Genomic DNA, 14,138 nt, shown 5'->3' on the forward strand with positions numbered 1-14,138 from the left:
TCCGATGAAGCTGTAAAAGCCTCCGGGCTAACAGCAACAACTTACCGTGAATAAGTAAGAAAAAGAAGTAATAAATCTACTTAATATTAAAGAGTGGTTTGAATGATAAGAGAGACGCTTTTTATTTATTTAATACTTTTTATTGTACGTCAAAAGAAATAATAAAACCAGTACAATAGACAGTCGTATCTCACAGGCAATTTATTACTGACAACCCTACAGGCATCCCGTCGGTGAAGGATGTTCACCGTAACTAAGCAACAATTGTTTATTCGATATTACGTTTACACTTCGACATAGAGATAAAACATTAATCGTATTTTTGTATATTAAACGACAAATCAGGTTTTGTGTGCAAAATGAGCGGCGATACGATTTACGAGGCGCCGAGGAAATGCAATGTGACGAAAATGCGCGTACACGATTATTTATACGGTGAGAATTTTGCTATATTACTACTGAAGTCTTAGATAATGTCGGAGTTTAAAAAGATTTAAATTACCTACTTAATACTAACCGTATTTTATGGTGTAACGATGGTTTTTAACACGTTCACTGCGGCTTGAGGCCGATTCAGCCTCATGGTAGACTTTGCACTGGTGCGGCGCGTAAAACTCGTGTTTTCTCTCTAATGCTGCGGCTGTTTACACTCAACCGTATGAGATATGACAAAAACAAATAAAGCTTTCTTTATGTCTGCGAAGCAGTGACTCAATATTGTAAAAAAAATGATTGAAACATGAGGCAGAAAAGGCCTCAACCGCACTACTAGGAAGTTCAGCTTGAGGCTGATTCGACCTCAGCCGCACCAGCTGAAAGTTCTTCAAAATTGGGCCCGCAGTGAACGTGTTCAAGAGAAAACAGAGTGCATTTCACATTTTGGTGAAAGAGTGTGGGCAGGAATCTACCACACGGGATTGTGTATTTTGATGAATGCATAGTCCAGGTCTTGTAAAGTCTCAAGAAATTCGGGGCTGCGCAAGTTCATATTGACTGTGTTTGGGCACCTTTGTCTTCCAGCGAGCGTGACCATGATGCTGATGAAGATGTACTAGTATGTATATATAAAGACTTTCTAGAATATTCTCAAATGAGAATAGTTTAGTTTAGTGTTTGTTTATTCTAATTATTTAATTATTTTACAGATACGACCTACATCGTGTCTGGAGCGCGCGACTACGCTAGGTCAGCGTTCAAAGCCGCTATGAACTCTGCTCAAGTGGTAAGTACACGCCTATCGATAAACTTTTTGTTTTGAGTACCGGTTGGTACCTCACAAGGCCATTCCGATGGTACTATTACGTAGAAACATAAGCATTATGTTCCGTTTTTAACAACATCTTGGTTTATGTAATAGCTGGATTATTTGATTTCTACCATCGTATAGAACTACCGCATGCTTCGAGGTGATTGCAAGTTACGAAGTGGCACTGTTGTAGAATTGCTCTTCTGAAGTGATAATTGACACATTCCTCCTGCTTTCCTTCAACTGCCTTCAACTTATCATGATGGGAAGGGTCGCTGATAAAAGGAAGGTTGGTATCAGAAAGAAGTCGTGGCTTCGTAACATTAGAGAGTGGACCGGAATCGCCAGCGCTGCTGAGCTATTACGCAGAGCCAAAAATAAGGAAGAGAGCAGGAAGCTGATAGCCAACCTCCACTAGTTGGAGAGGCACTTCAAGAAGAAGAAGATTCCTCCTGCAACCGATGGCCGTTGGAGACGAAAGGTTCTGGAGTGGCCACAAGCACGTATATGCGGAGGTGACAGTTGACAGGTGACAGGTGACAGATAACAGGTGACAGATGACAGATGACAGATGACAGGTGACAGGTGCCAAGTGGCTTCTCACTAGGTGGACCGAAGACATAGCCAAAATTGCGGGAAGTTGATGTATGCGGGCAACGCTAGACTGGTCATCGTGACTTTGAGGGACATCTATGCTTTGTAACGGACGTATACCGATATACGTGATTCCATGATAATGACTGTAAATACACCTTTGATAATTTTAAATTTAATAAATCATTTTTTTTATAGACCCTTCGACCAGTTTACAGCCGCATGTTTTCGGACCTCGGCAAGTTTCCGAGAGTGGAAGTCGGTAAGAGATCTTTGCGTTACAGCATTTGTATAAAGAAAGTAAATTTATATAGTAGGGGAATTTTGCGATGTATTCTGTTTGATAGTGAGAGTAAAAGGCGAGAGGAGGAGGACTGCTTGGGATGTGTAAAAGCTGCTATCGAACAGGAAAAGGTTGTATATGAAAACTAGGGCCAAAACTTTAGGCATCTCAAAACGCAAAAACCAGGCTTCAACTCATCCGCACTGGCGGGCCAATCAAGGGTGGGGCCCAGTGTTCGTGGTTCAGAGCGATTCAGTTATTTAAGAGCCTAAGATTTAAGTTAAGAAATACTTAAAGGACTTAGAAAAACACGGACAGGAATGCGAAAAAAAAAATTGGAAATAAAAAAGTCTGTTACGAGTAACCCTTTTTAAAATGCCTTATTCAAAATTTATTTAGCTTAATGATGTTTAATGATGACTCATTACTTAGTAAAGTAATAAGGGATACAATGCAAGAAAAAGTATACATCCGATTTATGTTATTTACCGTCAGTGTACCACATGAACTGCCGTCTTCCCGACCACGTGGACCGATCCTACGACGCGTACAAGGAGAGGATCCGGGAGGCGCGAAGTATGGAAGCACTCCATCCCGAGGGCCGACACTGCTTCAAATTTTGTGCAATGTGAGTGACTCATCACTCAATAAATATGTATAAGTAAGAAAAAAAATCACTTTTTTATGGTCCCCGCTATTGGGGACCTCTCGTTCCTCTATCTCGTGTGGGACAGGGACTTTTTATTTCTAATCATTTATTCATATTTTTTATTATTATCATTCTCATCATATCATGTATCATATTATCTGTCGTATTGTTTCTTTCATTCCACAATTTTCCCAGTCTTTCTCTTTCATTTATTAGTCATACATCCATCCTCAACCACATTCTAGGTTTCCTTACCATTTTATTTTGCAACATTACATTTATTGTTCAAACATTTAACACATATTTTCTTTATAATTATCATATTATATTATACTGTTTATTGCACTATTTTTGGTATTACTTTATTTATTTTATTATTTATTTATTTATATGCACTTACGAATTGTGCAATGGTGAACCTTATGCCTTATAAGTATTTTCTGACAACCTAAAGCGGTGCAAAGGTAACGAATAGACAGTAGTATAAAGTTTGAGATTGAAAAATATACTAGTTCACATGTACACACACAGTATGATTCTTCCACTGACTAGTTTAGAATCTATTTTAAAATAACTAAAGGTTAACTAACATTCCAATTAATATGGGGAGTTTGTTACAAAGCAAAATGCTTTAGCGGGAAACAAAGAATGAACAAAGACGGGTTTATCAACATATTATTTTTTATGACTTTGTTTCGTGTAGAGACGTTATATTTATCGGGTAAAAATTCTTTTGCAATATTTTAATTTTATTCATCATTCTCCTTGCACCTTTCTCAATTTCTTATGTATTGTATTTCCCTTTTATCCTTAACAATATCTTTCTTCTCTTTTCTTTTATATCTTGATTTACTCATCTCTTTCCTTCGTTCTCATTCCTAGATGACATATTGTTACAGTAACACAGATTATTTGACTCGTACGCTACATTAATTACACCACATCTCCATCTTTTTTATTTCATATATCTTTCTAGGCTATCATAAGAAATATATGCATATAAAATAGTCGGTAGCTACTGGGATCTCAATCTGAAGCGAAAAAATGGTGTGTTATGCCTTGCTATTGGTATAACAGCAACTATATCTTTAATGTGTCTTCTTTATTCTTTGTGCATCAATTGTAAATTAAATTGTATTATAATCAAATTAATATTTCATCATCATCAATTCGGCAGTCTACTGGTGGATATAGGATTCGATCATACATTTCGAATATAACTGATTTTAACAAACTCAGCTGTCCTTGTCTGTATGAACCTATGCAAAGTATTATTTAAAATTGCACAATGAAACATCTGAAACCAACGTAATGATTTTGTGAAAACTGGTTACAGGCCCAAAAAAGTTGTTCTGCCGCTGAAGAAAACTTCTCCTAATTTTAAACCAGTGGATGTAGTCTGCCCAACGGCATATGAGCCGCGCCATCATAATCGCGCCACCCAGAGTGTATTCAGGTAAGAAGGCAAATATATTTAACATCTCTGGTAATAATAATTTAGGAAAATGTAATGTAGTAGGGATAGATTGGTGGGACTATCTTAACACGTTCACTGCGGCTTGAGGCCGATTCAGCCTCATGGTAGACTTTGCACTGGTGCGGCGCGTAAAACTCGTGTTTTCTCTCTAGTGCGGCGGCTGTTTACACTGAACCGTATGAGGTATGACAAAGACAAATATAGCTTTCTTTATGTCTGCGAAGCATTGACTCAATATTGTAAAAAAGATTGATGAACATGAGGCAGAAAAGGCCTCAACCGCACTACTAGGAAGTTCAGCTTGAGGCTGATTCGACCTCAGCCGCACCAGCTGAAAGTTCTTCAAAATTGGGCCCGCAGTGAACGTGTTAACTGAAATGAAATACTTTTTAGTTAAGTAAACCGCATTGCTATTCCGTAAAGAATGCTGTATTGACCAAATAACATGGTATTTTTTACACCTGAAATGACTAACCGAATCCAACTCGAATGCGCAGCGTTCCGGAAGCTATGAAACATCTTCTCGTCCAAAATATCACAACATCTGACGAAGGTCTTTGATCAATGAGTGTTTTTTTTTGTTTTATGGCCCCCGCTATTGGGGGCCTCTCGTACCTCTATCTTTATTGGGACAGGGACTTTACGGGCAATTTATTTTTTCACATAGTTATTTATTATTTCCATTCTCTCCTTTCGTCCTTCACATATGCTTTCAATCTACTCTTTCATGCCACATTTCTGCTATCTTTCCCTTTTACTCTGTGACCTTTCATTCCTCCCTCATTACATGTTACATTTTATCTTTATTTCTTTTCGTTTTCATTTTTATCACATTTTGAGTTACATTATTATTTGAGTTTTTTTTTTGTATCACTTTGGTAGCAGATCAATGAGTGTTTCCAATGGTTACTTTAGATATGAGACGGTGTCGTTTACGATAGGTCTTATAAAGGATCGAAATGACCCAGAGATCAAATGACAGGGTTGTGCTCGTTGTGAGATTTAGTATGTTAATTAAAAAATGTAAATTAAAATATATATACACAGGGAGTCATCGGCTCAAACTGTCCCGTGGCAGTCTGATGCGGTGGTGGCCGACGGATGCGAGAAGACACCCGAGGTTCTATTCTTAGATAAGCTGGAATGGGGTAAGTTGCTGCGTTTTGGTACTGCGGTTTAGATAGCATCAGGAAAGTTGACGACATTTCTTAGTCTACAATAGATTTGTCCATGTAGAGTCCACTTTCGAATTGTCCCTCTTAACAACCACATTGTCCCCTAGAGAAACGTAGGCCCCTTCTTGGGAAACGCTGATATAGAGTATATGAAGTCAACTAAACGTTTCCGTAATTCACCTAAAAGCACTTTGACAAGTTAAGATCCAGAGAGTTCAAGCGGCAGTAGTCTTAGAGTAGCTACATATTTGCGTAAAGTCACCTATGACATATGGAAATGCAAAAGCCTTTAAAATTTTCATATCGGCCAAGCAAAGTAGAAATTTTTTAAATGATTCAAATTTCATTCAATTTTCTTTTCAATTTGAACACCTTTTCGTAAAAATTATCGGGATACAAATGCAGAATTTAATTTTTGTTTAAATATTTTTTTATTATATTATTTCATATGCTTTACCTATCTACTACCTGTTTTTTTATGTAATGCAAGCTTTACTTTATTACCAATGTTAATTTTATTTATATTTTGTGAAACTTTTTTTGGAGAACCTCGGAATAAAAATAAAATAAGTTATATCGTGTATAACCATCTCAGTATTATCCCTTCGCTTCAATGGGGCACACACTCGCAGAGCTGAATTTTAGCAATATCGAAGAAGTTGCAAAATATCTCGACAACTTGTTTGCTGTAAAAGACAATCAGTTCTCTGGTGGTATTCATGTAGAACCAAAAGAAGGACGAAATGTGAGGAAGCTGGTGCTCAAAATTTTGAATAAAAAAATCGTACGAATAAATCGTATACAATTACTTACATTATAACAATATATATGTATAGAAAAGAAAATTGAAAATTTCGTATCAAATAAGCAACTGCACTATGTTTTTAATTAAATGTTCGTTTGTAATGTTTAGGGCCAGGAAAACCTTATCGACAAGGCGACCTTCCAGCGGACTTCCATACCACTGAAATCATTAACAAGTAAGTTGAATCCATTCTTTACATGTGTTACATCTACAACGTATGGATGCTAAAAACATTAGGAGATGAGAGAGTATCCCTATCCTAAATTAATTGAAATACTGTTATTAAATAAACCGTATGATTTTTCCATACAGAACGCTTTTACGAAATGCATCGTTTAAGCAAAGTCGTTACTCTATGTCCGTCTTTTAATGTGACTCGATCGGGACTCGCTGGCCAGCATCTAGTGCAGAGTTCCCCAAACTTTTTTGTGTCGTAGACCCCTTGGCATGTTTTTCCGTGTTGGGTAGACCCCCTACTTACCTGATATTGATTTCCTGTAAATTTCTAACTGTAGTGAAGTTTAGTGTTAAAAACTTAAAGTAAAAACACATGTTAATTTATACATTTATTAATTGAATTTAAATTAAAACTACTCAAAATAAAATTTTGTATCTGTTATGTAAAATATACGTAAGAAACCACAAAGCGAATACCAACATCCTACAACTTACACAATTTTATAAACATATATAATATTTTTTTTTACTTCATAGGTACTTTTATAAATAACGTAAATGTTTTGATATTATAAGAAAGTATGATGTAAATAGGTACTATCAGTGTAAGTGTTGAGATCCACTATCGTGGACCCCCATTTTCATTTCATGGAACCCCAAGTTTTTTTTCGCTTATGTAGACCCCCTGCAGGGTATCATAGACCCCTAGGGGTCGATATAGACCACTTTGGGAATCACTGATCTAGTGTGAAAGCTACAGAAATAATAAGACGAACTAAATTTTTATTTCACGGTCTGTGATATGGAAACATAACAATATAGTTGCTACAAGCACTTTCTTTTTAATTCAAAGTGGAGAGTAATATACTTATGCTGTTGTTTTTTTGAGGAATATTATTATAAGAACCTTTTTGTTTATATGCCTTTCAAGAAAGATTGCTAATTTCTTACATACAAGTCATCACCACCTGACAACTTCATTTTTATATTTAAAACTACAAAATAATTTTCCAGGATGCGACACGCTCGTACGTGGATGGAACTGGTGGACAAAGGACAATTCCCCTGTTGGATGAAGAAGCGAGACGAGATTATAAAAGACGTGGAGACGAAGGATTGGATATTTAGAGAAGCGGTGAGAATGTAATCTAGACAACCATATCAACCAACATACGAGTATCATACCAACATAGACTCTGAGAGGTACGAGGGGCCCCCAATAGCAAGGGCCATAAAAAAAATCTAAACAACCAAAAACCTTAATCAGGGCGCCATAAAATTAATAACTCTTTTGTAGGCAACTGGCTTCTTTTAATTATCTTGTAATTGCTTTAAGAAAGAGATTCCGGCATAGGGACAACTCCACGCATTTCGAAAACTAAATTTATTCTAACGGCTTTCTCCCATCAATAAATTATAATAAAATCAATTAAAATAAAATGTTAGTGTATACTAAACCGAAACAGTTTGTATCGAGTTACTCGCACAGAGACTCGTTCAAACATACCTTACGAACGCGACGAGTTTGCGCAATTTTTGCCTTTAATTTAAAAAAAAATATTGTAATGTTTACTATAGGTATAGTTTTTTAGCTTATTAATAAGTGTTACTTTATGTGCGGCCCGCCAAACAATTTTAAAATTTAAATAAGTTGTTGAGTAAAAAGGTTATTCACCCCTTTTTTCACGGGGAAATCCTGCATGGGGTACCCTTCCGCTGCGGAGGCAACGAAAGGATTATGCCGGACTCCTTCTGGCTAAAACCCCACGGTCTTATTCAACGCCTTTTGTTAAAACCACGCGACCGCTTTCGCGTACTACCGCAGTTTCAACGGCGGTGACCTAGTGCCTAAATTCCTTAGACTAAAGCTGCAGTCCCCCTCCCGTCATAAATACGCGAGATTTACTCCTCGTGTCATCGCAGAGCCAGGATATACTTGCGACAGATCAATATTTGTTCACCTCTGCTTTAGCAACTTCATTAAAAACTCGTAAAGATATCTTATTATAATGTGAAGAGTATTTTAGCTTAGAATAGTATGAAAATTGCTCAATAACTATACTAAAGATGTTATAAAAGTGATCACAAAAAAGTATCTGAGCTTGGCTCGCTTGGATACCTCGTAAATTTAAGTTGAAAGATACCAATGCAGGACAACTTACTGGAATTATTCTTATAATGCACGAGAGTGGTCACTATAAATGATTCTCTTTTGATAATAATATAAATAAATAGATCTGTAATAAAGCAAAAAAAAAAAAGTGTAGAGATAAATGGTAAAGTTGTCGTGATCAGGAAATAGACGAGCTCCAAGATATCCGGCTGGTGCTGCTGCATAGGATGCAGGCGGACAACAGAAAGAAGAGAACTGGCCGCGTCAGTACCAAGCTAGCGAAGCTCTGGGCGAATAAAAAGCAAGAGATGGAGAAAAAGATTGATCACATACGTCGGACAAGAGACCGAGGTAAATCAAGGATTGTGTACGTTTTAATCATTAGTGCTGACAGCTGTTGGGCCGTGGGGCGCCCGAGATTTCGAGCCATTGGACATAGTGTGGTTAGATCCACCACTTATTTGACAGACGACCGTCGCTATATGTGGGCAGCGTAAGATCAGACATTGTGGGGGAAGCTTATGCTTTCTAGAAGGCATCTATAGGCTGATATGATGGTGAAGAATCATCAGTATTTATTGAATCGATCCAAAAAGATAAGGTATGTAAAAATTAAAGGTGTAAAAGGGGAAATAGAAGCTAGCCGGCCCTACAAAAGGTCGACAAATGGCATTTTCGAGACTGGGTGAACAAGACCAAAGATGTATTCCAGCATAAAAATTCGGGTTAAGGTATAAACGCTGATTAAGAACTGTTTAATGAACAATCTTTGAAATTATTGTTGGCATTTACATGATATCCCTTCACTGATTGTGAGCAATGGTAAAGACCAACAAATTTCTATATAAACATACTAGCAGCCCCCACTCTTCCTCGATTCTGAAACTTAATGATCTCCCCCCTAGATAATGATTATCCTAACCTATGTCATGATTAGTCAGTACATTTGTGGAAATTATATATACAGAGTGATAAATTGACCCGCTGAATAAAAAGGTTGTTCACCCCTGCTTTAGGAACTTCCTTAAAATATGTATGGAAATCTTATTATAGTGTAAAGGATTTTAAGCTATTGTAGATTGTGAAAATTGCTCTATTATATTTTTGTGTTATAGATGTTATAAAATTGATCACAAAGGCCAATTTCCAAGCATTGGCTCGCTTGGAAATCTCGTATCGACTTTTAGATATATTATGACTAATCAGGACCTATGTGTAAATTACATATACAGAGTGATAAATAGGTAATAATAAAATAATAGGTATAAATGCTTTAAAGGGGTGAATATTTATAGCTTTTACTTTCAAATAACGTACGGAACGCCCTATCCAAAATCAGTGGTTTTAAAAATAATAAACAGCTTAACAATAATATAGTAAGAATAGATATTTGCTTAATTCTAATTGCTGCAGATTAAAATTTATTATAAATTATATAAACACGCCAAAAGAAAAACAAAACGTATATTCGTTTTGTATATCCCAGTGTATTATTAGAACTTTGTAATAATACACAGGTCCTGATCATAATTATGCTATGTTATCACTAATTATACCAACACTTATTGGGTCCTACTAGAACGTATGGAATATGGTAGTTAGGAAGGAAATACAAAATTTTTTTTTATATAATTAGACAAAATGGTACGTTGATCATTTCTTTTACAAACGCAAAATACAAAAATTTTTGATCCATAACTCATCATATTGTTTAAATTTTCAATGCAAAATATCAAAATGGGTCATTTGACCCGTAATGGTATATTTAGTGTTATATCTCTGAATTGATAAACGAATAAAAGAGAAAACAATATTATATGACTCTATAAATAATAATATAACAAAACACGATCAATATATTTTGTATTCAATTAACTATATTCAAAATTGTATACTTTGGTGTTAGTAAAATTAAGAAATTAAAATCAATGTATACTATATGCCCCTGCTGATTTTGTATTGCCAGAAATATTGGTCTGTTGCACTCCCATAGAATAAATTAATTTATGTTATATATTTCAGATTGATCACTTTATATAAGATGATTGCAAATAGACGTTGAAAGCTTTAACGCTTTGTTTTGTTGACAATCATCCTGTATACAACATTTATACGTGTACCATAAATAAGCCGTAATTTAACGATAAAATATTTTTGTCCTGCAGAACTTAGAAAGCTGACGGCAAACCACAACAGAGGAGGTCAAAGCGGTTTGGTGCAAGAAATGAGAGCCTCACGTGGGGGGGGCTCTCCAACTGTGGCCGCATTCGATCCCACGTCAGTCCTTCACGCTCCGCTGTCTAGAAATGGATACCAGGCGCGCAGAAGACACGCGGAGATTACTTACGATCCTTCGTTTTTAGGCAAGTTCAGATATAACGGTTTTCATAAAACTATGTTCTTGTAAACTTTTCTGGTAACAGTTATTATATTTATTGTGCACTCCTCGACATCTTACAATTAAAATTTTTTTGTAGTCTAAGGGAAAAAACAAATTTTAAAAGCTATAAAGGAGTAATCACTTAGTTTATTAATTTAATGTCTGTATATTAATATAATGTACAATTAAATATAAATACATTATTTATACATCTACTTGTATATATAGATAGTAGATAAGTGTATTTACAAATGAATAATATTACCGAGGAAAGATATTTCCTTCATGCCAAACTATAAGCCGGCTACTGTACTGGTATCGTAAACAGAGAAGAGTGTAATGTTCATATATATCCTTATTTTAAAGTGATAATCTTTACAGTTCTAGAAGATCACATAAAAGCAGCAGAACCACCCGTTTGGCTGGAGAAATGTGGACAGGACTTGAAGCACTCATGTTCTGGTCATCACTTACCGCGTGACACCACGCAGCTCTGCGAAAGGGAGACAAAATGGAGTGAACAGTTCCTGAAGAATCTTCACGACGATCTGAAAAGTTAGTTTCACGTTTATATTTAATTTAGATACGTCATGACCAATTCATTGAAGTGCAAGTGGAAGATGCTGTTCCTTGTTTTCAATCCTTGTTCCTCATTTAGTACTTTCCTTGCCGTTAGTGTATTGTTTTAATATTTTATTCTATTAGAAAAACTTTGACAAAGTTTGAAAAAACAGATAACGGCACTACGTAATTATCGATTATAGTAAAATTCAAGGTTGCCGACTTAGCTCGAAGAATTACTTGTCTGAAGTAACAGTGAGTGAGGCAAATCGCACGTGCAACCAACAGCCCCTGGGACCAAAAGGTCTGTCAGGAGTCTATAAGAGCGGCATTGATACGCCTTCCAGTATCACCCACTCAACACCCCACTCACTACACTATACACCTACACAGTTATAGTTCTCCGCGTGTAGACGTCTTCGTCGTAACTGAGGTACTATCCCCAGCGTAAAATTTCTAGTCCGTGGACCTCTGTTTCCACGAACTCAATTTCTATGAAACTGTACAAAGCCTAGACCAGCTAGCAGCACAACATCTAAAACATCAAATAGCAATAGCCTTCCAGTACCAATGAATGTCAAGACTGTGGTGATATTTGGAAGTGACCAAGGCCTTACAGTGTCTATCACTGACATGATGATGATATAAGTCGATCAAACCTTCAATATTCTTTAAGGTTCAATCTTTTACAGAGGCTCGTATCGGCGCCTCTATGATGACTGCCGGCCCTCTTCGAATACTGAAACCTCGTCGCCAGACTGGTATCCAGCGACCGCCAACTCCTGAAGTCGAGGCCGTCGATGATGAGGAGGAGGAAGATCACCAGCAAGCGTTGCTGCTACAGAAGATTATTAGGGGCCGTGCGGTTCAGAATTTGGTACAATTTTTTTAAACTAGGTTATCTCATCACCATCATCAGTATTTCAGACACAGGTCATCCACTGTTGGATATGGGCTCGCTCACAGGTTTCCAATAAGGACGATTAGATGCGGCGTGCAACAGCATCTTCCGATGACTTTAACAAAGTCCACACGTAAATATAATCGCATTTCAGTGTACGAAATAGGACATAAATTATTGTTTAAGTGATCATTGTTTATAGTAATATAATAAATGTGTAAACAATTTCATTATCATCACTAAGAAAGTGATTAATATATAGCTACTTCCGCTATGTAGCAGTAGTCGTGTAATGAAGTGCACCGCCCGCCAGCCCGCTGATAAATGAGCGTGCGGCAAACAATGCGAAACACTACTACCCAAGACTCGGTGTTTGGCAATGGTCGGTGTAACATCTCCTGAGGATGCCCCGTTGAGGGGTAAAACAGGTGTAGAGTAAATTAATGGTGGTAGTTGTGTTTCGCATTTATCAGCGGGCTGGCGGGCGGTGCATTTCATTGCACGACTACTGCTACATAGCGGAAAGAGTTATATATTAGTCCCTTTATTAGTTAGGATGCACTTCCGCAAGGTGATGCCTGAATCTGTTAGATATTCATTATCATCAGTCCATCAACCGATAGGTGCCCACTGCAAGGCTTAGACCGCTCACAAAGATCGCCACGTTGTCCGGTTTTGAAATTCCCCCCCACCTCCCCTCCACTGTGACTTCAAACGAGTAATTCCTCGAGCTTTGCCGGTGACTTTGGTTCTTCCTCATTTCTGAATCGATCCCCCAGCATTATTTTTACTATTTACTTAATAATAATAATGGAAAGTCGGAGCAGCTATAAATTAAAACTTGTCTTGCAGATGTTCGAAGGCAGGACACGAGCAGCCGAGTTAACTGAGGAGCTGAAAACTACGCATGGACTCCAGAAGGAAGACAAGGCGCGAATAGCAAAAGAGGAGACGAGGGCTAGGGAACACGTCACTCTTCGCACAGAAGCTGAACAGAAGGTAGGTAACATTTCATCAGCGTTGAAGAAATCTACATTTTTTGGTTAATTATACCTATTTTGCAAGAATACTACACGTTTGACTATTTACTCAAGCGGATTAAAGAATTACATTAGTTTAAAAAACTACAAAGTTTTGGGTAGAAAATATATATCTATACAAATAAATAAAATAGGAGTGTCTATTTATAGTATTAAAAAAAAAACGCTTGTTACTATATGCATATGAATAAATATGCACCGTATATATACCAAAATTATATTTTTTTAATTTTGGTCTGTCTCTTTGTTGATTCGTAATGTCTGTAATGGCTGAGTATAAAAGTATAAAGAGTAACGTAAGCAATTTTTATTTAAAAAAAAATCTTTAACGTAAAGTAACTTAATAACCCATATTTTTATTTCACGCGGGCGAAGTCGCGGGTACAATGAGTTTATAATATAGTAAACAAATGAAACTTTCATCTTTTAAGTGTTTGCCATTTACACGCATACACTCCTCGATTCTAGACCGCAAATTCGACGGTACATTGTTTGTGTTATAGCAGACATGTATTCGCGAATATTGTTTTTGGGCTAGGCAATCGTCATCAGTTTATTGGGGTAAACGCGACTCGTGGGGTAATCCCAGAGAAACCCATTGACATGAGGTCTGAGCTCCGGCGACGTCACGGAACGTCTTCCGAACGCGAAATGTGTTTTCCATTAAATATTTCGTTTTTAACTACTAAAGTTACCTAATACGTATTGGATATCGCGCCATCTTGTGTGAGCAATAT

General features: G+C 36.9%; 1 protein-coding gene across 1 annotated transcript in view; it reads left to right on the forward strand.

Moving 5' to 3' along the window:
• The first annotated feature begins 359 nt into the window (after nt 1-359).
• Nucleotides 360-14,138, forward strand: part of LOC137926119 (cilia- and flagella-associated protein 91-like) — a 28,138-nt gene continuing 14,359 nt past the window's right edge. The window contains exons 1-13 of the mRNA XM_068769647.1: nt 360-435; nt 1,146-1,222; nt 2,039-2,102; nt 2,619-2,751; nt 4,109-4,228; nt 5,297-5,397; nt 6,338-6,404; nt 7,421-7,541; nt 8,702-8,870; nt 10,685-10,882; nt 11,281-11,454; nt 12,153-12,337; nt 13,214-13,360. Coding sequence (XP_068625748.1) covers nt 360-435; nt 1,146-1,222; nt 2,039-2,102; nt 2,619-2,751; nt 4,109-4,228; nt 5,297-5,397; nt 6,338-6,404; nt 7,421-7,541; nt 8,702-8,870; nt 10,685-10,882; nt 11,281-11,454; nt 12,153-12,337; nt 13,214-13,360 — 1,632 coding nt within the window. The remainder of the gene's footprint in view (nt 436-1,145; nt 1,223-2,038; nt 2,103-2,618; nt 2,752-4,108; nt 4,229-5,296; nt 5,398-6,337; nt 6,405-7,420; nt 7,542-8,701; nt 8,871-10,684; nt 10,883-11,280; nt 11,455-12,152; nt 12,338-13,213; nt 13,361-14,138) is intronic.

This window comes from Battus philenor, unplaced genomic scaffold, assembly GCF_028537555.1.
Source record: "Battus philenor isolate CCGP_79_NKW_IND1 unplaced genomic scaffold, ilBatPhil1.0.hap1 SCAF_29, whole genome shotgun sequence".
NCBI lineage: Eukaryota > Metazoa > Arthropoda > Insecta > Lepidoptera > Papilionidae > Battus > Battus philenor.